Source organism: Eretmochelys imbricata, chromosome 15, assembly GCF_965152235.1.
Source record: "Eretmochelys imbricata isolate rEreImb1 chromosome 15, rEreImb1.hap1, whole genome shotgun sequence".
NCBI lineage: Eukaryota > Metazoa > Chordata > Testudines > Cheloniidae > Eretmochelys > Eretmochelys imbricata.
Window position 1 is genome coordinate 6,510,407 of NC_135586.1, and position 22,803 is coordinate 6,533,209.

The 22,803-nt window shown below is 47.6% G+C and overlaps 1 protein-coding gene across 5 annotated transcripts in view; it reads right to left on the bottom strand.

The window, feature by feature from the left end:
* RBM19 (RNA binding motif protein 19) overlaps positions 1–22,803 on the bottom strand; it is a 143,155-nt gene that overhangs the window by 14,093 nt on the left and 106,259 nt on the right. For 4 of the 5 annotated variants that reach the window (XM_077834751.1, XM_077834749.1, XM_077834747.1 and 1 more), the window contains 2 exons: positions 20,456–20,576; positions 994–1,912 (listed from right to left, as the gene is read on the bottom strand). In XM_077834751.1, coding sequence (XP_077690877.1) covers positions 20,488–20,576 — 89 coding nt within the window. In that variant the 3' untranslated portion in view covers positions 994–1,912; positions 20,456–20,487. Of the gene's footprint in view, positions 1–993; positions 1,913–20,455; positions 20,577–22,803 lie in introns of those variants that run through there. The other variant, XR_013348037.1, reaches the window with a different exon arrangement.

Sequence of the window (22,803 nt, forward strand, 5' to 3'; positions counted from 1 at the left end):
TCCAACCCTGATATTCTATGATTCTATGACGCTGGCGAAAAGCAAAGTAATTACCGGTACTATGGGAGAGATTATTACCCACGAGGCTTCAGAATTTGAGTGCTTTTGGTGCCTCTTTCTCTTGGACTCTATTGAAAAATCTCCGCCTACATTAATATCCGCCAAGTCTTCACCACCTCTAGATTTCCTGGGTGTGCATCTTTTAGACTGTCAGCTCTTTGGGGCTGGCACTGGGACTAGTTTTGTGCACTGGGCAGTGCCACACGCATTGCCAATGGTAACCACACCACTATGCCCATCTCTAGTTTAACCATTTCATGCCAAGAGTAAATGACCTCTACAAAACGACGACTGATCCGCCAAGCCCAAGGAGTTACCTCTGAGATGACATGGTTCTTTCTCAGATGCCCAGTACCTCTGAGTAGAGACTTGGGGTAGGATTTTCAAAAAGCACTTGCTCAGCATTGGCCCAACTCATACCATTGATTTCAAAGTGAGCAAACCGCCATTTAAAATTCTCCTTTTAAAACCTGAGCCACCAGCTATAAGAGTCACTGACACCTCCCCAGTGCATCCCCATCTAAGAGGGCAGAAAACCACGCGTCCTGCGTTTGAGAAAGGGGCAGTGGTGGGACTCCCATCTCCTGAACTAGAGTCTGCCCCACTTGGCCCAGGTTTGCCCCTGTTCAAGGCTGGGCCATGCCTGGCATCCTGCAACCACTTCCCACTTGATGCTCAGAGCGGGATTTTCAAAAGCACCATGCATCCGCCTAATGCTGCTTCCCAGTGATCTCAATGACAAAACGCCCACAGCCTTCAATGGGAGCAGAGTTAGGCCAACGCTGAGTACATCTGAAACCCCTTCTTTACAGGTGGGAACGAATAGAGACCGCATCCCAAACTCCGGAATCATTTTAGGCAGCCGCAAGATGTAACCTTCCAGGGAAGTCTTAAGATACCTTCCCAGGGAGCAAGCTGACACTGTGACTGAAGGCAGTACTGGGCTCACGTCCACTCCCTTGGGAAACCAGGCAAATCAGGCCAATAGCAGAAAGAAGGGTTTTTTTAAAGCTATGCAGTGATAAAACATATATATAAATAAATAGAAAATTTGCAGCAAACATGTGTGATCTGTTGCATCCTCTGTTAGCCAGAGCAGTTTTGATGTAAGACAGCAAATCCCAGGGGGAAGGGGGTGAAGTGAAATACTTTATCAGCTGGGTACATATGTAAACCAGTACCCCCGGCTGAAAAGCAAAAGCTTCTTTTCCTTTGAAACCGGGGAAGTGAAAGGCCACTGCTGGCTGCGAGCATGGACAGAAATGACAGGCACAGAGATGAACACTAACATTTTCACCTTCCTCGTGGGCTCGGATAAACAACCAGTTGTGGTTAACAGAAATAAAAAGGGATTCACCTATTTTTAGTAACAGTTTTGAATTTTTTTTTTTAACGTACACGGATATTTTTTAAATTATTCAAGCAATAGGAACAATCGGTTACAAAAACAAACGACTGATGTTCCCTTGGGGAGTAGCTTTCTCAGTCTGAAGGGCCAGCTCCCCAGATTGCAATGCTGGTGGGTGTGCACCTCGCTGAGGTGAAGGAGTTAACGTTCTAGCCTGAAATCCTTCTCTGGTTTAACAGGGCCTTCCCCAGGCGCACGCTGACGGGCATGTGTTGCTTGCAGATGGAAAAGGCTTGTCTTCCACCTGTGGATTCAAGGGGCATTTCCCTTTTGGCTTTAAAGGGCCTGGCTACCAGATCTGTGTCTGAAGCAAGAATTGGTCCTCTGGTTTAAAGGCCTGGCATAGCAGGTTCAGATGGCAACAAATGTGCTTCATCTTCTTGGTTGCAGAATACAGAGGTGGATGGATGCCACTCACTCTCTCTGTGTCCATCAGCAGACGACCTGAAGGAACAGAAAAACCAAAAACAAAACACCATGTAGCATTGTTACCTTTCATCACTGTTTAGAAAGCAGGACAGAATCTTCTGCTACCAAATGTACACAGCAGAGGCCAATGTACCAATAGCATGCAGCAGTGTGGAGGTGGGGGGAGGCTGAAAGTGACCAGACCAACGCACTTGAAAGCAGCCAGCCCTTGTGGTGTGGGCAAAGAAACACAGACCCCTAAGTGAAGTCCCCTAAGCCACAGCCCAAGTGAAATGCCCATTAAAAATGAACAGTACTGCTCCCCAATTCCAGGGAAAAGTTTTAATACACACAAAATAAAGGCAAGCAAAATGGATGGAGATGAAGGAGGAGGAGAAGAGAGAGAGAGAAAAAAGGAGAGAATGAGTAGAGGGACAGGGAGAGAGGGAGAATGAGAAAGAAGGGGGAGGGAGTGAAAGAGCACACACGCGCGTACCCATCTGGGCAATGCATCACATTGAAATTGCCCCGCATTAAAAATTCACCAGCCAGTGAATTTTCAAGGGATTTGTAGTAATTAGATGACAAAATGCTGGCAAATCTCAGGCTTGCCGAAGATGTTACTCAGGGGTCAAAGACTCGACACTTTTGGCTGGGTAATTTGTAAGTGTCAATCACACTCAGCCATCAGAGAGAAAGGAAAGATCTAACGGCTGAATTCTAACTAAGTCCACTGTTCTTGCCTTCAGCCACCCTGTCTGCTATCATCCCCCCTCGCTCCCGCCTTTATCTAATGCAAACGCAGCCGCTGCCTCTCGCGAGGGACTCAAGACTCGGCAGTTTAAACACAGATTTCTTTCTTTAAACTTCCCGTTTTTTATTTTTAAAACCCAGATGCATGGAGAGAGTGAAACCTGCGTAGTTATTTTCACGTGGCTAGAAAGACGACTGCATGGCAGTCCCTGTCACTACAGGTCTTTCCCTGGTCTCCCCAAATCCCAGTGCCATTTCACCTACTGGTTGAAGAATGCATCGCTCCACATCAAGGCTTTCTCTAGCTGACCCTCAGCGTGCCCTAGGCCCCGTCTCAGTGGCTGGCAAATCGGGATTTTCTCATTTAGTCCCTTGCTACGTTCTTAGAATCACTTTTAGACAATCGCCTCTTATCCCATCCCTCATCATCCACCTGGCTCCCGGGAGAAAAGAACAAACCAAAATAAAGCATTTGCAGTTTCATTTGCCTCACATGATACAAAACCAAGATCTACTCAGGCTGTCACAGAAGACCCAGGCCCCGATCCTGCGATGCACTCCACATCAGAGTCCTTTATGCTTATATGCAGCCCCACTGCATCTGAAGGGGATGAGCATGGGTGCAGGGGTTTAGCTGCATAGAGCCCAAGGGGTCTCAGTGAGCAAACCCAGTAATAAATCACGAGTGCGGTAATCCAGGGAAAACGGCTGCATAAATGACACTGACCTGACCAAGCGAGTAGGAAAGAGAGGAGAGGATTTACTCCTTTTCTTTACTCATGAACCAGGATGCCCTCCACTGACACACTCCCTTGCAGGAGGCTTAGACAGAGGTCAGAAGTTTGGGAGTGCAACAGATATGGCAGTTCAGTGGCGAGCAAGATGAGACTTGTAATGCAGTCTTATGAAAGGGTCACCAGCTTTCAGTCACCAAGTTACAGACCCGCAGCCAGAGGAAGGGTAAAGCTTAGAACTGGGAACGAAGTTTACTGGGCTCAGTTCTTGGCTCTGTTATGACTTCCCGAGCCAAACTCTGCTCTCACTCACACCTGGCTCAATCCAAAGTAACTCCACTTCGTAGTGGCTTCCACTTTAGGGTCTTAACTCAAACTTTGACTAACTGGTGCTCTCCTGCAAGATGCAGCGAAGCACTTAAGCACGTGCTTATCCCTTTTGAAGTCGGTGGGATTCCTCATGTGCTTACATTTATGCACATGCTTTGGAGCTTGGCTGGATCTGGGCCAGACCTCAGCACCTTGCAGCCTTTGAGCCACACAACATTCCTGAGAGGAATAAGTTCCATTTTACGGATGGGGAAATGGAGACGCAGAAAGGTTTGAACATTTGACTTTAATGTGGATGCCTGAAGTTAAGCACCTAAATCTTTAGTTTGGTGCCAAAATTAAGTGTCTTGATTGTCCACAGCACCCAGCGGCTTTGATGGGACCCGTGGAAGCTCAGCAGGCTCAACAATCAAGCTAAACTTATTCAGGTGCCTATCGTCAGGCATTCAGTTTTGAAAGTGTTGATTTAAGTGGCTTGGTCAAGGTCCCATCATCATCATCACCATGGCAAAGCTCTAAGGGGCATAGCTCCTTGCAGACTGAACACCATTTGGATCGATCTCTAGCTAGGTCCTTAAAGTGGTCTGGCTGGATATTCAACTTATGTCCATCACTGGCGATCTTAGTGCATCACTGAAGCTTTCAGCCAAGGTCCCCCATGGAGTCACATTCTATTCTCATCTACTACTAGTATAACCCCAGAAGCTGCCACTCTCGCCTTGGGAATCACTCCAGGCTCACACACGTTTAAGAGCAAAATTTGACCCAAGAAACCTGTAGCACAGCTGGGCATAGGACCCAGGACTCCTAACTGAAACATCATCCTCTCTCTAGGGGTACCCTGGGATCAATGCGTTTCAGATCAGGGCTCTGCTGAACCAAACTTCACTCAAGTTTATGGCAATCACCCAACTCCCTTTGATGGAATAACAACCCTATAATTCATAGCTGCTTATTCAGGCCACGTTCGAGATACAACAAAAAACTAATTGATTCACAAGCGTCTGTGCAAGTTATTTTAGGTCACCAAAAATCACAGGGGCGTGTGTCTAGCTGCATTCACTTTACCTATATTTTATGTGTTTAAACAATGTCATTGCCCACTCTCTAAACCCTGTGGCTCACATCTGTTTCTGGACTGCCAGCAAGGAAGAAGGAAAAGTGGGAGGAGAGGTAACGACTGAGGTAGTGAAGGTGTAGGACTGTCATGAAAAGCCAATGGCAAGTGGCTAAATCTATCCTTTTCATATAGCAGAGATTGGGCACTGCGGCAATGACGACACAATCTAGGGCAACTGGGATTATACAGAGGGGACAATTTGGGCATCAAAACACCAAGAATTTTAGTGTGGGTGCGGCTGACCCATCAGACAGATCCCAGGGCAAAGTAGTCCTACCGTATGTGATAAAGAATTCCCAAAATACTAAAAAATGTAAGTCTCAGAAAAACAGCCCTCTTCCTCAATTCCTCCTGTGGGCTAAATTTTGTAAGATTCTGTTTTATAGAAACACGGGAACAGAAGAAAATTACATTTGAAAAGAAGAGATACACTTTTGTGTAGCAATCTTGTCAAATCTCGCCATAGGGTGGTGTGACCGTTATATCAGTGGTAACTCAACCAAACAGCATTCTGTTGATCTTGACCCATAGAAATGCCCTATGTAAATGAGCTAAGGGGACTGTTAATGTTACTGTAGTTTCGCCCTAATTTAAAAAGTAATTTAACAGCTGTGAAATGCTGCCCAACAACAGAGCAGATTTGAGTTGGGGCTATTTTTGCTAGCCAACAGCAGGATTTTAGTTCTATTATAAACATTTAAATAGCATTAATTTTGTGTTAGGGCACCTAGAACTTTACAAAGGTGTCTTTTTTATTGTTATTTACATTGAAAGACATATAACCAAACATGCAAAGTACACATGCTGGCAGGTAGATGCGGGCAGAGCTACGGTTGTGTGGGGTATTTTATCTCTTCATTTTCCACAGTTCCCTCCTTTTTTTAGTGGAACTTTAACTTTGAACTTCTTGGCTTTCATCCATTTGTGTTTTTAAACTACAACATTCCACTAAAGTTTTTTTTTTCCTCCCTGTAAGTTATTGATACATATTTACAACTTTAACTCAATGAATTTCTCCCTTGGGAATAGATAAACTATGGATCTGACCACATATACACACCCACATGTGCTCAGCGAGTGAAAGAACCAAGCCACTGCTGTGATATCCCATTGATGATCTATTAGGTCAGACCCTGGTTCCAGGGAGATGCTCTCCAGAATTGCAAAGGAGCCAGCCAATGGAATATACTCTGCATTTAAAGTCTTTTAGGCTTCAGTTGAGCAAAACACTCAGGATAAAGTTTTCAAAAGGATGTAGGTGATTTAGCAGCTTAAGCTCTACTGAAAGATTCTTGGAATCTGAATAAGGCTCAGGTCTGGTCTACACTACAATGTTGCTCCCACCAATGTAAGCCCCTCACTAAACTGACTTAATTGCATGAGAGGCGTAACACTTAGGTCACTTGCAGCCAACAGAAGGAGCTAGTATGGCCATGCAAACAATTTTGTAGTGTAGACTTGCCCATTGGCTCGTAAGTACCTGCGTCACTTTTAAAAATAGGTCTTAAGCTCCTAAGTCACTTAGGTAGTGGCAGTGTGACTTGCAGCCACGGAATACGGGCTCAGGATGCGTGTTTAGGTGTGACTAAACAGGACTGATCCTCCAGCCTCTTCCTGCAGTTCCAGGAACATACCGATTGCCACATGGGATCAGCCCAGTGCAGTCTCCTGCCTGACAGTGGCCAGGACCAGCTCCTTCAGAGCACAGTCCCAGAAACCTTGCAGTAGACAACTGCAGAACATCCTGCCTATGGAGGAAGTTCTGCCCTAGTCCCTGCCAGTTAGAGGTCGTTGTATGTCCTGGAACAGGCTGATATCATAAAACCCATTGTTTTTTCAAGGACTCTGTTTAGTCATATTGTACATCATCCACTCCCCCCATCTTACAACCCTCCTCAAACGCTTCACTGCCTGCACCCTTTGGTTCTTGCCATCATGGCTTGACAAAAGATAATGCAGCAGAGCGTCAATCTAACATTGTGGTCCATCTAATCCTGGAGCCTGTCTCCAACAGCAGCCAATGCAAAATGCATCAGAGAAATTCCCCAACACCTCCTATAAATACACTCCTATGTGCCACAATGTACCAAGGGAGGAAGTTTCTTCCCAAGCTTAATCCGTTGATGGTTTTATAGTCTGGGATGAGGATGAAAGCTCATTTAATTGCTTTCCCCGGGGAAAGCCATATGCTAGTCTTAGTGACAGGTCTAACCGTTTATTAAAAATGTCACCAAGATGTTTGACTCAGCCATATCCTGCCTCAGTGAGTTCCACAAGTTAAAAAGGGAAACAGTTTGATATGCAATTATTAGTGTTATATTTATTGCCGTTAAGTGCCCTCCTTTATTATAACAGAGTACACAGGCAACAAACAAGCCTTTCTGGGCATAATTCCCTATATATATATAACTCAGCTCCTCTTGCTCATCTTTCCAATGACACATTTATGTTTATAAGCAGTGCTGTGTGCAAACATTGACACAGTACCTTTGTTCAACCTTGTGCCCCGGCCTTAGAGCATTATAACGATCCGATGGGGACTGCTCCATCACTTGCAACACATGCAGTATACCTGCAGAACAAAAGGAGGGTACTGAGGGGCAGCCATACGCGCTCTCATTCTGCTGCTGCTACGCACCATCGGCTCAAGCTGCACGGCCAGGGTTTGACGTGCTCACAGCCTCTCATGTGAATTATAGCCTTGTGCTCACAACTCCTTTATTCTCTCTCTGGCTGGTGAAGGTAATGGCAAGAAGAAAGGAGAATTCACAGCTTAGGGGAAAGTGGAGGTCAAAGGTTCTGGAGTTCCAATATTTCTTTATCTTCTCGAGTGACATGGGAAGATGCTCAATCCCACAGACAGTCAAAGAATTACAGCTCTGTATGTCTCTCTTCAGTTTAAACACACAAGGAAACCAGTGTGGAGGAGTTAACCAATCAGTTTGGGGGCCTTTCCAACCTTTTACTCCACAGTTCATAGTTCAGATCATTCTGGCCTAGCCTAGAAGGACTGTAAAGTGGTTTGAGGTGAGACGGAGGTTCCTAGATTACTGGACATCTTCTGTACCTACTCGGAGGTCCGCAGGCCCAACAGATCAGTGTTTCTCTGGGCGCTAGACAACTCAAGGCGAATTGTAACAACTGTACCACACAAGGATAAGAGTCTGGTCGCCATTCCTTCCCTCTGGATCAACTGGGTGTGTACAGGGCCTCAACTCTAGCTGGAGAGTGAGCATCACTACCAAGGGCAACCCAGCGCAGAGTACAGGATGTGTACGCTACTCCCTGAACAGATTGCTGAGACACTCACCCTGAAGTTGGGCTTTTTAAAGTGCCTGGCAGATTCTACTGGTCAGGCTAGAACACCTTCCTCCCTTCCCCAAAAACACATGCTCACTGAAGTCAGCAAAAACATCACTTCATAGATGTTAAGGCCAGAAGGGACCATTCTGATCTTTTAGCCTGACCTCCCAGATAATGCTGGATCATTTAAAGACCTAGAGAACTCTTGCTCCATTTGGTTTGGGGTATTCATTAGAATCATAGAATATCAGGGTTGGAAGGGATCTCAGGAAATCATCTAGTCCAACCCCCTGCTCAAAGCAGGACCAATCCCCAATTTTTGCCCCAGATCCCTAAATGGCCCCCTCAAGGACTGAACTCACAACCCTGGGTTTAGCAGGCCAATGCTCAAACCACTGAGCTATCCCTCCCCCCATTCATCCCTGATGAACAACACTGGCTGGCTCAAATACACTGAGAGAGCCACAGGTCCATTTCCTACTTCTCCTGCCCCTCCACCGAGGCTCCTAACCTCACCACAGAGAACGGCAACCCAAGTCTAGATCTCACTCTAGCACGCAAAGGGCCAGTACATGGAGCTACTGCACCAGCTCCAGTGCCGATGCTGAAGTCAAATATGGAAGGCACTTGTTGCCAATGCCCTCACAAGGGATGTCAAGATGTCTGCCTTCCAAACTCGCCCCTTCCGTTGCCATGCCTTGCGGACAGATTTTTATGCTATTTCGTCCGCGTACGGCACTGGTTTGCATATTTCACCGATTCCGGTCACATCGTGTACGCATATGCCTGAGCCAACGTTTGTTGATATTCTCTCTCCCTCTCTCCTAGTTCCAGTTTGGGGTGAAAGCCTTCCATATTAGCCAATTTGGATACCCATTTACTGTGAATTACTGAGCCTGATTATTATTCATGAATGGATAAATCTGAAATCTCAGTCTCTGCCATGCGATTTTTCTCCCTCTTGAATGCATATATTTAGGGAAAATAGGAGGCAGTGTGTATCACACAGTCTCTCTCTCTCACTCACACACACCATAGAAGGAAAATCTGGACAGTGGCTTTTCACAGCCCTGGTTTACTTTTTAACCAGTGTACATGGATCTGCCACAATCAGCACTGATGTTCACTGAGATGGGACACAGTAATGCAGGTGGATGCTAGCACTGTGTTACCTGAGGTGAGGGACGCTTTAAACTGGAGCAGGAATGGAAACTGGAAGTTACGGGGCAGAGAGCCAACACCAGCCAGGAGCTCAGAAAATTGGAGCATTTTGACTGCTGGGTGCAGGAGGCTTAAGAACACATTCCAGCCCAATGCACACAACACTGGCTTACGACGCTGAGAGTTAAAGTCTGACAAGGCAGGAGTAGTTTCGGGCTGCCATGCAATCTTCTATAATTGATTCCAGGTTCTCCAGCAGGGTAGGCAGAGGGTTTTTAAAATTTAAAGGGCATAAATAACGATGAAAGAACGTAATTACTAGCTAAGGAAAGAGTCCAAAAGGCTACATTAAAAAAACAAAAACAAAAAACCCCCAAAGAAATCACAGCGCACCTGCACAAACAGCGGGGACTTGTACTGTGGACTCCACAATAATAATCACTGGCACTTATTGCATGCAGCCGTTTCCAGCCGGAGAGATACAAGGTATTTTACAGATGGGGAAACTGAGACAACGAGGTTAAGCAACGTGACTACCATATTTCCTATCTGCCCTTGCAGTCAAAGGGAATGAGGGAGGCAGTGTGGCCTAATGGAGAGAGCACTGGACTAGACTTAGGAGACCTGCGCTCTAGTCCTAGCTCTTCCACCAGCCTGCCACGTGACCCTGGGCAAGTCACTTCACTTCCCTGTGCCTCAGTTTCCTCATCTGTAAAAATGGGGATGACAATCCAGACCTCGTCTGTAAAGTGCTTTGAGATCTACTGGTGAAGACAGGCATTATTAGTATTATTCCAAACTAGAGCTCGCTCATGGGTGGGGAATACTGCAGGCTCTTCCATAGCTGACCTTTGAGAGACTTTGGTAACTTCAGCCGAAACGCCAAGTTGCCTGCTTCAACCTGCAATTATTGTGCAGCTACAGGGAACCTGACAGGCTGGGGACCTGGGCTGAACCCCTACATCTTCACACACAGATTGGAGTATTCGCACACACTCCAACTGGAGGCATCCTCTGCGGAAAATCTGGAGCATGGTTTGCAATTGCTTTGATAATCCAGTGATACCCAAAATGGAACAGAGAGTGCATTGGATGTGCATGCCGCTCAGAGAAGTGCAAAAGGGGCTAAGCCACAGGGAGTGACGCGACCACCTTTTCCTTTGTTGGTCGAGGACAGCAGGCAAGGTTACAGAGGAGAATGACCATCGGCACAAAACCACAGGAATACAGAGTTTACACACACCCTTGCAAGGATCCAGCAGCTGGCTGGAGCTCGGATGTGGAAAGGATTGAGTATGCCGCAACAACCTGGCAAGATGTGAGTTCTTCTTTCATCTCCACCAAAGGGCTGGGAAACAACGTTCACCATGCTGGTTTCTTCTTTGAATTCAGCCTCGAGATGTAGGTAGGGTCTTGTGACAGAATCTTTGTACAAGGTGTGTCTTGTAAGGTTTCATTTGAAAACTCATAATTTGCTGCTCAGTATTGTCCTGATCAAATGTGTGTGGCAACACTACGTGAAGTTATAAGATTCCCCAGTATGATGCCGCGTGTTCAAGCTCCACATAGCACCAAACTGGTCCAAAAGGCCTGTCTTGAACAAAAGAGTGCATGTTTGCTTTAATTTGCATTTAAGCAGTAAACAGAGTCATCAAGCAGGAAGGCAAAACAAAGGAAGCTCAGACAGGGGGAAAAAAAAACCAGCAGGGAACATCCTTCCACACAGACTCTGTCTCCTAGTTCCCAGATGGAAATGTTTTTCAAAAGGGGGATGGAAACTATAAAAAGAAGAGGCAAACACACCAAGCCACCCCTCTTTCCCTCCCTGCCCACCTCATTCTCTGCATCTAAGAAGACAAAAGGAAATGGCCCCGGGACTCTGGGAGAGGAGTCCTGACCTGTAAATTTGGTCAGTAATCTGCTGGAGCCTGCAGTGAGACAGTTTGCTTTGGAAATGAGATAGTTTTTTAAGTAGATACTAAAAAGCCTTTTATCTTTATTTTTCTTGTAACCATTTCTGACTTTTATGCCTCATGACTTGTACTCACTTAAAATCTTTGTGTGTAGTTAATAAACTTCTTTTGCTGTTTTATCTAATCCCGTGGTTTTAAGTTGAACTGTCTGGGTAACTCTCTTTAAGATAATAAGCTGGTATATGATTGTCTTAAAGGAAAAACAGACTTAAAATAGTTGCACTGTCCAGGAGAGGACTGGGTAGTCCAGGGCATACATTTCTGGGAGAAGATCCGGGACTAGGGTTGTGCTGGTATAACCAAGGCTGGTAAGAGGCAGGGTATAACTGGCAAGCTGCAATTACACATAGACACTCAGGGGGTGGCTTGCATGCTGGAAGGCTGTTTGTAAGTGGCCCAGGTGGGAGCTACTACAGCAAGGCAGGGATGACACAGTCCTCCACTGGTGTGGATTTTGCCCCGGTAGGTCAAAAGCCTTTATTCAATTAGCCAAACAGATGCTGGGTTATCAGGTTCTCCCTTCTGTAAAGGTACAGCTGGAATAGAGCCCAGAGCAGCCAAAACCCACAATGTATTCACCAGCCAGGGCAAATCCAGTAGAGACAGGAAGAGATCACCTGGACCTAGGTACCAGAGTGATGCAAGGGGACACAAACACACACAGAGATCATCAAGCTTTCCTGAGTAGGCAGCAATACAAGGTGTCACAGAGTCACCGGGTGAAGCTCTGGAACTACTCCATATGAAGCCAGTCAGGACTCTGGGGGAGCCTCCTCTTTCTGAGCAGACTGTCGCCAGGGCAAGAAGCTTACACAGCTTTGACCCTTCCTGGGTCTGACCTCGGAGCATTCAGCATCCCCTTCCTCACTGTGTGTTTCCCGCAGCGAGTCCGCCTGGGCAGGGCTTCTGGGGAAGCCAAAGGGCCCTGCACCCCAAGTCTGCAGTGACTCTCAGCCAGCCAGTAAAACAGGTTTATAAGCTGACAGGAACACAGTGTAGAACAGAACTAGTTAGCACAGAAATCAATGACTTTCAGCCAAGTCCAACTTGGGGAGTCCTGTGCCCTGGACTCCCCCTCTTCCAGTCCCCCCCAAGCAGACTGCTCCGTTTCCAGCCACCCGACCTCTGACATGCCCATTGCCGCCCCTCCTTGTCTTTGTCCTGCTTCCCGGGCAAAAGGTGTCACCTGGTCGCATCCCCCTCCCTAGTCTCAGGTTATGAAGGGCACTGGCATAGCCTATGTGCAGACAGCTGGACAGCGTCACCTGCCCCGAGGGCCTCAGCAAAAATCACACACCCAGTTCCCACCACCAAAATATTGGTGCAATACATAGGGAAACTGAGGTACCCACAGGATTAGTATAGGACAGTAAGCCTCGCTTGCAACATAACAAGATGACTAAAACCCCACTTCGTCACACAAGGATGCAATGTGTGAAACAACAACACAGCAGGCCTGGATGCTGGTTTAACATCTACACGCAGATTGGAGGCTATACCCTGCGGTTTCATTTCTGTCTGGGGTATGGGATGGATCAGAGAAACGCCACAGACCCTGGCCAAGATTTTCCAAAAGTGGCTAGTGATTTTGGATGCCCAATGTATGTTGATTTTCAGGAAGTGCTGAGCACCTGCCCTCTAAAATTCCTAATTCTTTAAGATGTCCCAAAAATAGGGGCACTCAAAATCACTGTTGAACATTTCGCCTGATATGTTTATTACTGTCTGTATTACACTGGTATTGTTGTTGTCCCTTAGTAGGTACTGCTGCCACTGAGGCCTTTGGCAATGGACAGCTATGCGTTAAAGTTACGCTAAACCATATTACTTTATCTAACCCAGTAAAAAGGCTACATTATAATACAGCCCTGTCCCTGTTCTCTCCGCCCTCCCTGTGGTCTTTGGTCTATAGTTCTCTTCTTCCCAACACACAACTGAGCTGGATTCTTAGCTGGTGTAAATCAGCAGAATTCAATGGACCTATGGCAATTGACACCAATGGAGCATCTCATTGACTACGCTTCATTTAAATATATATTTATTTGTTTTGTGATCCATGACGGGGGCTACTAGTTACTACCATAAAACAAAGAATAAATAATACTAATAATTCCCAGCCAAAATAAACACATTAAGATGGAGGTCATGTTGAGAATGCATGTAAGGCTAAAAATCAATCTAGGGATATTGGGTGAATTAACTATAAGGAAAGTGAAGAGTTTGTATTATTCCATCATTAGGTTCACCTGAGACCAAAAGAGGTCTTACAATGGGTGCTACATTTCTTAAAGGACCCATTTACAATTTCATTTCAATTCAAACTAATTAATGGATATACTTGTATGTTGTCAGAAAATCCCTTTTGAGTAAGTGCTGTAATTTCAGGGGCAGGCTTCATGGTGTTCTTTGTACATAACAAAGAAGTTGAATCCTTGCTCGAAGAGTAAAAATCAACTCAAATTGTACCATGGAGCTGTGATTAGCTCATATATATTCTCATAATATTCTCTCTCTCACACACACACAAAACTGTGTAGCTGTGATCAGCACCTCCATAACAATGCACACATACATATATTATATATGTACATACATGTAAAAGCTTCCCCTACCAACATTAAAGAGATTTATTTGAAACTAAATTGTCTGAAAAATTGGCCAATGCCAACTGCTGAATGAGATAAGTATCATTAAGGGAAAAGAAAGTCTTCATTACTTTCAAAGAGGAAAAGCCTGTACACCAATGGGGAATAACATGTTTTAAAACATATCAAAGGGTTAAATTAATTTTCATTAAAATTTAAATGCGGGAAGGCTCCCTTCCCCCCGTCCCCTGCGCCTTTGAATGTTTGACTGGCAACCATTTCATATTTCAATCTCGGCAGAACAAATTGAATTAGATGTTGAAACCAAACTCTGCTCTGTTCTCTAAAGCCTACATGCTCTGCTTGCGCTAATCCTTTTCGTTGCTGCTACAGAGCACAGAGATGCTCAGTAAGAAATCTGCCCTGCCATAAAAGACAATAAGAAAAGAAGGGGGGAGGGAAACCCAGCAAACCCACAACCCCATCAAGCCTTGCTTAAGTTGTCTTCCACGTGTGCTTTAAAAAGACTGGAGTCAGAATCCCCATTCTGACCCCTCACCAGTTGTCATCAGGGTAGAATGGATATCAAGTATTTGTCGTCTTTCCACTCCTCTACTCGCTCCCTCATCATTTTCTACATACCTTTTAAAAATAGTTTAAAATGAACCAGAATCTCGACTTATCTTTTACATGATTTCCACCCACCCACACCCAGCCTTCTGGTTCTCAATTCCAAATATGCAAATTCCATCCACACAAGCCAACTGGAAACTTCCCCATCAAAAGATGCATCTCTACCCAGCCTGTCTTCTCAATTTCATGCCGTGAAATTATCATAATCTCAATGACCTCACAGCTACTGGAGATCAATAATAGGCCTTACTATTTGGTTTTCCCTCCCCAAAGCATAGTTGATAAAGGTACCACAGACTGAGCAGAAGACAGGAATGCCACAATGATATCTTTGTAGCTCTTAGGAGTCCTGTCATGGTCCAGATCCCATTGTGCCAGGAGCCTGTACAAACCCAGAGCAAGAAAACGGTGCCCCTGCCTCAAAGAGCTTCCGATCAGTCTAACCCCATCCCTTTTACTGACAAGCTGACACACCACTTTAACCTTTCTGTGCCTCAGTTTACCAACCTGCAACATGAGGACAATGTCCATCCTGCCTCTTAAGAGGGTTGGGAGAATCCATGTTTGCACAGTGCAAAACACCATAAGGGCTGAAGTGCCATTTAGTGGACTAGTCTTTCTCCACTGCAGAGATGAACCTAAATCTTGGGCTTGGGTGTCAAGCAAAAGTGAGTTTGCCTGTTACCAAATGGTGAAGTAACAAAACTACCAATGCAGTTAAGAGATTCATAGATTCCAAGGCCAGAAGGGACCACTGTGATCATCTAGTCTGACTTCCTTTGTAACACCGGCCAGAGAACTGCCCCATGATAATTCCTAGAGTAGAGCTTTTAGAAGAACATCCCATCTTGATTGTAAAAATTGCCAGTGATGGAGAATCCACCACGACCCTTGGTAAAATTACTTCAGTGGTTAATTACCCTCATCGTTAAAAGTTGACCCCTTATTTCCAGTCTGAATTTGTCAAGCTTCCATTTCCAACCCCTGGATCATATTTGACTTTTCGCTGCTATTTGAAGAGCCCATTATTAAATACTTGTTCCCCATGTAGGTACTTCAAGGTCCAGTTCAGCATGACTGGAACAGCAGGGAGCTGCAGACAACATTAAAGGGATGATGGTAGAACCTTTGTTCCCTGTGCCCACAAAGGACTGGAACGGCAGAATGCTATGGATCAGGCCAGAGGTACATGGGGAGAGCTCTGTGTCTATTGTTGTCAGGCTCTATTCCCAGCTCTAACCAATGCTCACCGTCCTTTCCCCTCACGCTGCTCCCTCCCCACCCCCACGTCTCTCCTCTTGCTCCCTTCTCAAGAGGGAGGTGTTAACAACAGATGCATCTGGAGGCATCCTTATATTAGAGCCATTCCAAAAGGACAAATGGTATCTCAAGGCCCTGTACTTATTCCAGACGCACGGCATGGAGCAGACAGTTATTTAACCCAGCTTGGATTATTCCTGTGGTCATGTAGCCACCTTTCCTTTCATCAGCAGAGCCCTGATGCTGTGTGTGCTTCCGTCACAAACGGGAGCCTGGGAAGGCAGACATATTAGAAAGGTTATTGGTCAGCTGTAGGCCCAGATGTGTTTTGAGTCACTATTCAGGAGGCCACCGGTGTTGTGGGTTTAACAAAAGTCCAATAATAAGTAAGGTTATGAGCATCCCACTGCTAGGCGTATTGGTAAACGTCTCGCAACAATAGACAGCTATCACAGAGAAAAACAGCCTCTTGCACACTAATATACATCGCACACAAAACACATGCCACTGAGAGCTGGCTGACTATCTGCGCACACAAGGGCCTAGTTCTGAGGACACAGCTAAGACTGAAAGAGGGTATGTGTGTGTGTGTGTGTGGGGGGGGGGGGGGGGCGCGACCCTTTCCTCAGACATACTAAAACTAGACAGGGAAAAGCAACTGAAAACGAGGGAGCATCCCAGGATTGGCAGGGAGAGTAGATGCCCTAATTGGCCTTCGTCATCCTGTGACCCCTGGGTAACCTCAAGAAGTTTATGAGCAGATGCCTTTCCTGACCTGTTCTACACACACAGTAAACAGGGCAGGTAACATTTTCAAAAGCACACAGATGACTTAGGAGCCTAATTTTCAACTTAAGTTAATGGAACTTCAGCCATTTTGAAAATTGTACCCAGTCCGAGCTCACTTCTTTGTTGGATTTTGCTTTACCATCAGAGAAAACAACTCAGGGTCATGGCTTTGCCTCTTTTGATTCTGGAAGTCACTCTGGGAATCAGGGGAATTGGAAGACAGACACTCTTGGTTCCACTGCAGGAGGAAGAAATTCGGAATAACTCAGGCCTCTTTCGGAGCCAAAGTTCAGACAATGTGTGTTGCTCTTGGTGGCGAACAAGTCTGTCTCAGGGGATCTCCACTGTTGGAAGTCAATTTGTGATGGATCTGTGCAATGACAATATGTGTTGGTCACTAACTGCCTGCTCACAAGTCTGATTCCTGGGAGGTGATGGGCCACTGGTGTTACCCTGTTCTGATGGCACCTGTTCCAGAAATAGATGGCTTTGAGGCAGAGGGATGAGGAGTGGGCACCCCCTTGCTTGTTTATCTAGCACATGGTCACCATGCTGTCTGCGAAGATCACCACGACTGAGTTCTGGAGAAGAGGCAGGAACGGCACACGGGCCACTCTGATGGCTGGGTTCTGGGACGTACACATGCAGCCTCCTGTTGCTTGGGAACCAAGTGACTCAGAGCTACAGGTGGTGCAAGTGAGCTCTCCATCCTGTCCCTGACACATCTGTGATCAAGATCCTTGCTGGGGAGAGGACTGAGAAGGGGAACCCTTTTCAAGCGTTTGAGGGTGTCAGGCAGCTCCAAGTGACATGATACACTACTATCGTCTTCTCGTCTATCAGGTGTTTCACCGGAGAATAGACTGCCCTGAACCAGTGCTGGAGGGCATGTAGGTAAAGCCTGGCAAGTGGCATCATGTACATGCTGAGGTGGCTGCCGGACTCAGCTGCATCGATGGCCCCAGTGCCGGGTGATCAGCGTCGATGTCATCAGTGCTGATTTTGATGGGGTTTTCTTCCTGCCCTTCTCACTGCTAGACCCCAGGATGCGGTGTCTGCTCAGAGAAGAACTTGCTGAGCGTCACCCCATGGGTTCCTCGGAGGCGGATGTCTCCTCCGGGCTGAGGTGACATGCATCAACTGCTTGAGCAGGTGAAGTCTGAGCCATGTGTCCCTAGGCACACGAATCCTTTACAAGAATGATTTGCACACCAAGCACCTATCAAGGATCTGACCCTCCCCCAGACAGACAGGGGCATCAGCTGTGCCCATCGACGAGAGGGATGAGTCCGTTGTAGGTCGGGTAGGGCCCAAACCCTGAAGGCTTGGAGTCCACCATGGCAGTTAGCATGAAGCACCCTGCCCTGCTGTGCATGAGTAGATGTCTCCTGATCTTTTTAGTTTTGGAACGTCCCGTTTCAAAGAATTAACAACGGAGGAAAGTGATGAAAGACTCTTCACAAAACTAATGAGTTTGAAGCTCACGAAAGAGCAGTGGGTTGGACAGTCGCCAGGATCCATGTCGCTGTTGAGGGCAGTCAGAGAACAGAGGGACCGTGAGCTCTCAGCTCTTCACGCCCTCACATGGGAGCATGAGGTGGCATAGGGCACGTGTGCAGCCCTGATGGACGCTGCTCCTCCACAACATCCGATCAAGTGCCTGAGGGGCCAGTGCACCTACAGTGGGAGCCCTACTGACACATCATTAAGGAAGAAATGAAAGTTATTGCATTAAATACACACACAAATTTCTGATTGGTGCAACAATTTAAAACGCTGCCTCGCGCATGTCTGCACACGTAGGCGGTGAAAATGCAGCCACGTCTAGCCACCTGTCCTGAAGAGGAGTTTACGAGAAATCCACCTAATTAAAAAAATATCCAAAAATACATTTACTCCTGGAAACTCAGTAACCAAAAAACCAACTCTGTGCATAGAATATTAAGTTAAAGCCGAAGATGTGCAGGGGAAGGCTGGAATTCACCCTAAGGGTGAAATGTGCCAGCTGTAGCTGTCCCCCACACCACAAGCAAATGCACTAAAAAAATCTGTATCAGCCACTCTCCTGCAGCCACTCTCCTTGCACGAGAGCCACTGGTTGCGGGCACTAGCGCTGGGTGAGCAGGATTTGCTGCGGGGGCTCAGGAATGAGGTGGAAAGGGAGCTATAACCTGCAATCACAGGCACAGAAGGGTGCAGCAGGCCTGGCTTCTTATTTATTCGCCTGCAACAGTTTCCACAGAAGCTGTTCCATCCTCCCTAGAGCCTTCGAGACTGTGTCCCCTCCCGGCGTCCCACGCCATGGAACTGTAAGGAGAAGACATGAGCTGCACAGCACAAGAGGGAGCAATGCCAATTACCACTCAAGGCAGCATGAACAAGACACTCTAAGTAGCTTACCAGTCAAAGGAAGAAGGCAGTGCAAAATCTTGAATCCTATTACATGCCACTTTGGGGCTAGGTGGCTTTTGTTTTGTGTCACAGCATTTCACTTCCATCATATTTTGCCAGCAAATTTAGCCCTGTTGAGAAGCATCAGACTGACAAGACCACAGAGCAGGCCTATCTGGGCATGGTACCCACACACTGGCCCACCAACATAGACAGCGTGCTCAGACCTCTGGGTCAGAGGAGCTCACTATGTCCCACTCCATCTCTGGCCTCTCCACTGAGATGGCTAGAGGTCCCAATTGGATTTCACTGCAACAGTTCTGCGGCTACCTGCCCCACTGGAAATGGGACTAAGATCTCAGTCTCATTTCATACCTGCCGGCTAACGGCGATGTCTTTGCTCACTGCAAACCCGAGACTCCGGAGTGGACTGGCTGCATGCAGCAAGGCCTGAGCTAGCCAATCCCCTCCAATACGACAGCTGTCTCCATCAGTTTGTAGCAGGTGACTATAGAATGTCACAGCGGTGTCTGAACAGCACAGCTGTCATCCAGCCCCATGGTAGCATCTCTGTGACCTTGAGGTGCCTGGTCCCTACAGATGGAGCGAGGCGGCACAAGTCAGCGGTGGTGGCAGGAGAAAGGAGATTGCCAAGCTACCCATTTTGCGGCAACAGCTGCTGGCTGCTCTCTAGACAGGCTCTTTGGCAGCCCATCTGTTTCCTCGAATGGAGCAGGGGCAGGTGAGGAACAATTCGGTATTCTCTAGCTCCACTGCCTTTCCTCTCAAAGCCCCATGAAAGTGCATAAAGAGAGCAGGCTGCTGACTGATTTCACCCCAAAGCCCAAACATGGCACCAGTACTGGACCCAGTTCTGATCCGCCACCCCAGTATTGTGACAAAAAAACTGGTGAGGGGGTGACAGATTGCACACAGGGACATTGCAAACCGGTTGAGAACTGCTTCCAGCTAATGGAATAACCAGCCTTTGAGGCAGTGCCACCTGGTAAGTGGGAGTTGGGACTGCTAGCGTCTTCTCTGAGCTCTGCAACTGACCTGTGGTGAGACCTCAGTCATGACACTTAATACCTGCTGTGGGACTTAATGTTTCTAAAGTGCTTTGGGAAGTTTGGATGAGAGGGGCTAGATAACCAGGGAAGAGCAGGGGCTGTTTCCACACTGAAAGGAAACCTGCCCTTTGCTTCTGTAAGAGCCGCGACCCGCTGCAGCAAAAAGGCACATGCACCTCACAAAATACCAGGCAAGCGGTAGGCTGCGACCTCCGAGTCTCTGCTAAGCTGCTTATTTTACTATTACCCTGCATCCTCCCCTGCCTCCACCCCCATTTGTCTTTTTGGACCAGCTGTTGCATCCAGTCCGACACAAGGACTGTAACTCTGAGGCAGGGTCTGTCTTCTTTGTACAGCACCTAGCGCAATGGGACCCTGATCCTTGACTGGAGCTCCTAGGCGCTACCATAATTGAAACAATAATAAAACAACTGAAAGTTGAGAGGACTTGCCCCCGCCCCTGCATGGAACACATACCCTCAGACACCAAACAGCAGCTGATGAGTCTGCTAGTCGCCCGCATCGTCATCCCTGTCCTCCTCCAGCTGCTCGAGGATTTCGTCCAAAGCCACAGCACGCTGCTTCTTCTTCGGGGAATCTGTGCAGGCCCAGATGGCAGAGGAGCGGGCGGGGTGAGAGAACACAGACACAATTAAAAGACATGCATCTGTACCTCACTGCAGCCAGCTTCTGAGGAGCTTTCCCAACCCCTGCCCATGCTGAGCGGTGCACGGGGCTGGCAACAACCGCATTCAAACGCTTCAGAGCCCGGTGCTGTCACAGCTGGGATTAGAAGCCAGGCATTCCTGGCTCCCAGGCCTGAGCTCTGATCACGTCTCTCCACCCCAGACAAGCCGAAAGGGCCTCCTCACCTTTAGAGAAGCAGAAGGCCAAGTGAGCCTGCACCCCGGTATCTGCGCCACAGGGCCTGGGGCAGGTTGTGGGGAGGAAGAGGATGGGCTGTGGAAGCTTCCACACTGCTCTGACTCTTGTGGGCTTGTCTTTGTAACAGTGGGGAGGGCAGGACAGGAGAGGGCTCCTGGGGAGTCTCTCTCCTTCCACTTGCTGTTCTGCAGGATGAGTATGTGTGATGGGGGGGATGGGACGGGATTGCAGATCATCCCCCTTTCTCACCTCTGACCAGGGAGGACACTTGCACCCTATGGGGGGCAGCCAGATGTCACGTGTGTGTGCGGCGCCTATCAGAGGGGCTAATCACAGGAAGCAAAGGGGTGAAGAGCAGGAGAGAGAGGCAGCACACCTGGTCTCAGCGAGATGAGAGCACATGGATGGGGATACTGACTATGAGGTTGGGGTGGGGGGGGGCAGGAGAGCAAGGCAACTGGCAGCTTCCCCACCAGGATCATGTCCCCTGGACGGTGTGCACAGGAGGGAAGCTGGCTGCCCCAATCCCCCCTGCAGCAACCCCGGGCTGCATACGCCATCCTCGTTAGCTTCCTCTCCCCCACTCTAGCTCTCCTGAGCAGCTCGTCTTTAAAGCCCTCAACTATCATTTGCTTCTTCGTAATAATCAGGCTCTGGCAGTGCACAATGGCCTCTGGAAATTGAATTTGCAGGGAGGTAATGGGAGCTGTGGCAGCGGCGGCAGCCGAAAACAGAAGGGCAGGTGCGGCAAAGCATGAACTAAATGCCTGTCACTCTCTTGGCTGATGTTAACAACGCTGGGGCTGTGCCATGCAGACTCAGCCTGATGTAGACCCGCTCCCCAATAAGGGGCGCTCCCTGGGGCCGGGTGTTCCGGGGGGTGGCGAGCGACAGCTACGACTCACTGCCTCCAAAGCTGGCGGGAGATTTAACCCCTCTCCTGCTGCAGCTCCTGCGGTGACAGGGCTTTGTTTGGAGGCAACCCCGCACATTGCTTTAAAGAAATATGCAGTGGGATTCCTTGCAGTGCCCACTCCTTTGATGTACCCTGATCTATTGAATCCATTTATACAGGAGCACATCTCATGGTCATCTAAGCCCCCGTGAGGCATTCAAGTCAGGACTGAAGGTCCCACTGCTATTTGTCAGGGAGGAGGTGGATGATCCACCCAGGACAGGGCTACATGCTACATCTGGGGTACGATTCTGCGTCTCCATGGGCCAGTAATGTCCACTCTGGATTGATTGATAGGGGTTATAGTGGACGAGAAGCTGGATATGAGTCAACAGTGTGCCCTTGTAGCCAAGAAGGCCAATGGCATTTTGGGATGTATAAGTAGGGGAATTGCCAGCAGATCGAGGGACATGATCGTTCCCCTCTATTCGACATTGGTGAGGCCTCATCTGGAGTACTGTGTCCAGTTTTGGGCCCCACACTACAAGAAGGATGTGGAAAAATTGGAGAGAGTCCAGCGGAGGGCAACAAAAATGATTAGGGGACTGGAACACATGACTTACGAGGAGAGGCTGAGGGAACTGGGATTGTTTAGTCTGCAGAAGAGAAGAATGAGGGGAGATTTGATAGCTGCTTTCAACTACCTGAAAGGTGGTTCCAAAGAGGATGGATCTAGACTATTCTCAGTGGTAGCTGATGACAGGACAAGGAGTAATGGTCTCAAGTTGCAGTGGGGGAGATTTAGGTTGGATATTAGGAAGAACTTTTTCACTAGGAGGGTGGTGAAACACTGGAATGCGTTACCTAGGGAGGTGGTGGAATCTCCTTCCTTAGAAGTTTTTAAGGTCAGGCTTGACAAAGCCCTGGCTGGGATGATTTAGTTGGGGATTGGTCCTGCTTTGAGCAGTGGGTTGGACTAGATGACCTCCTGAGGTCCCTTCCAACCCTGATAGTCTATGATTCTATGATCACGAACATTACACGT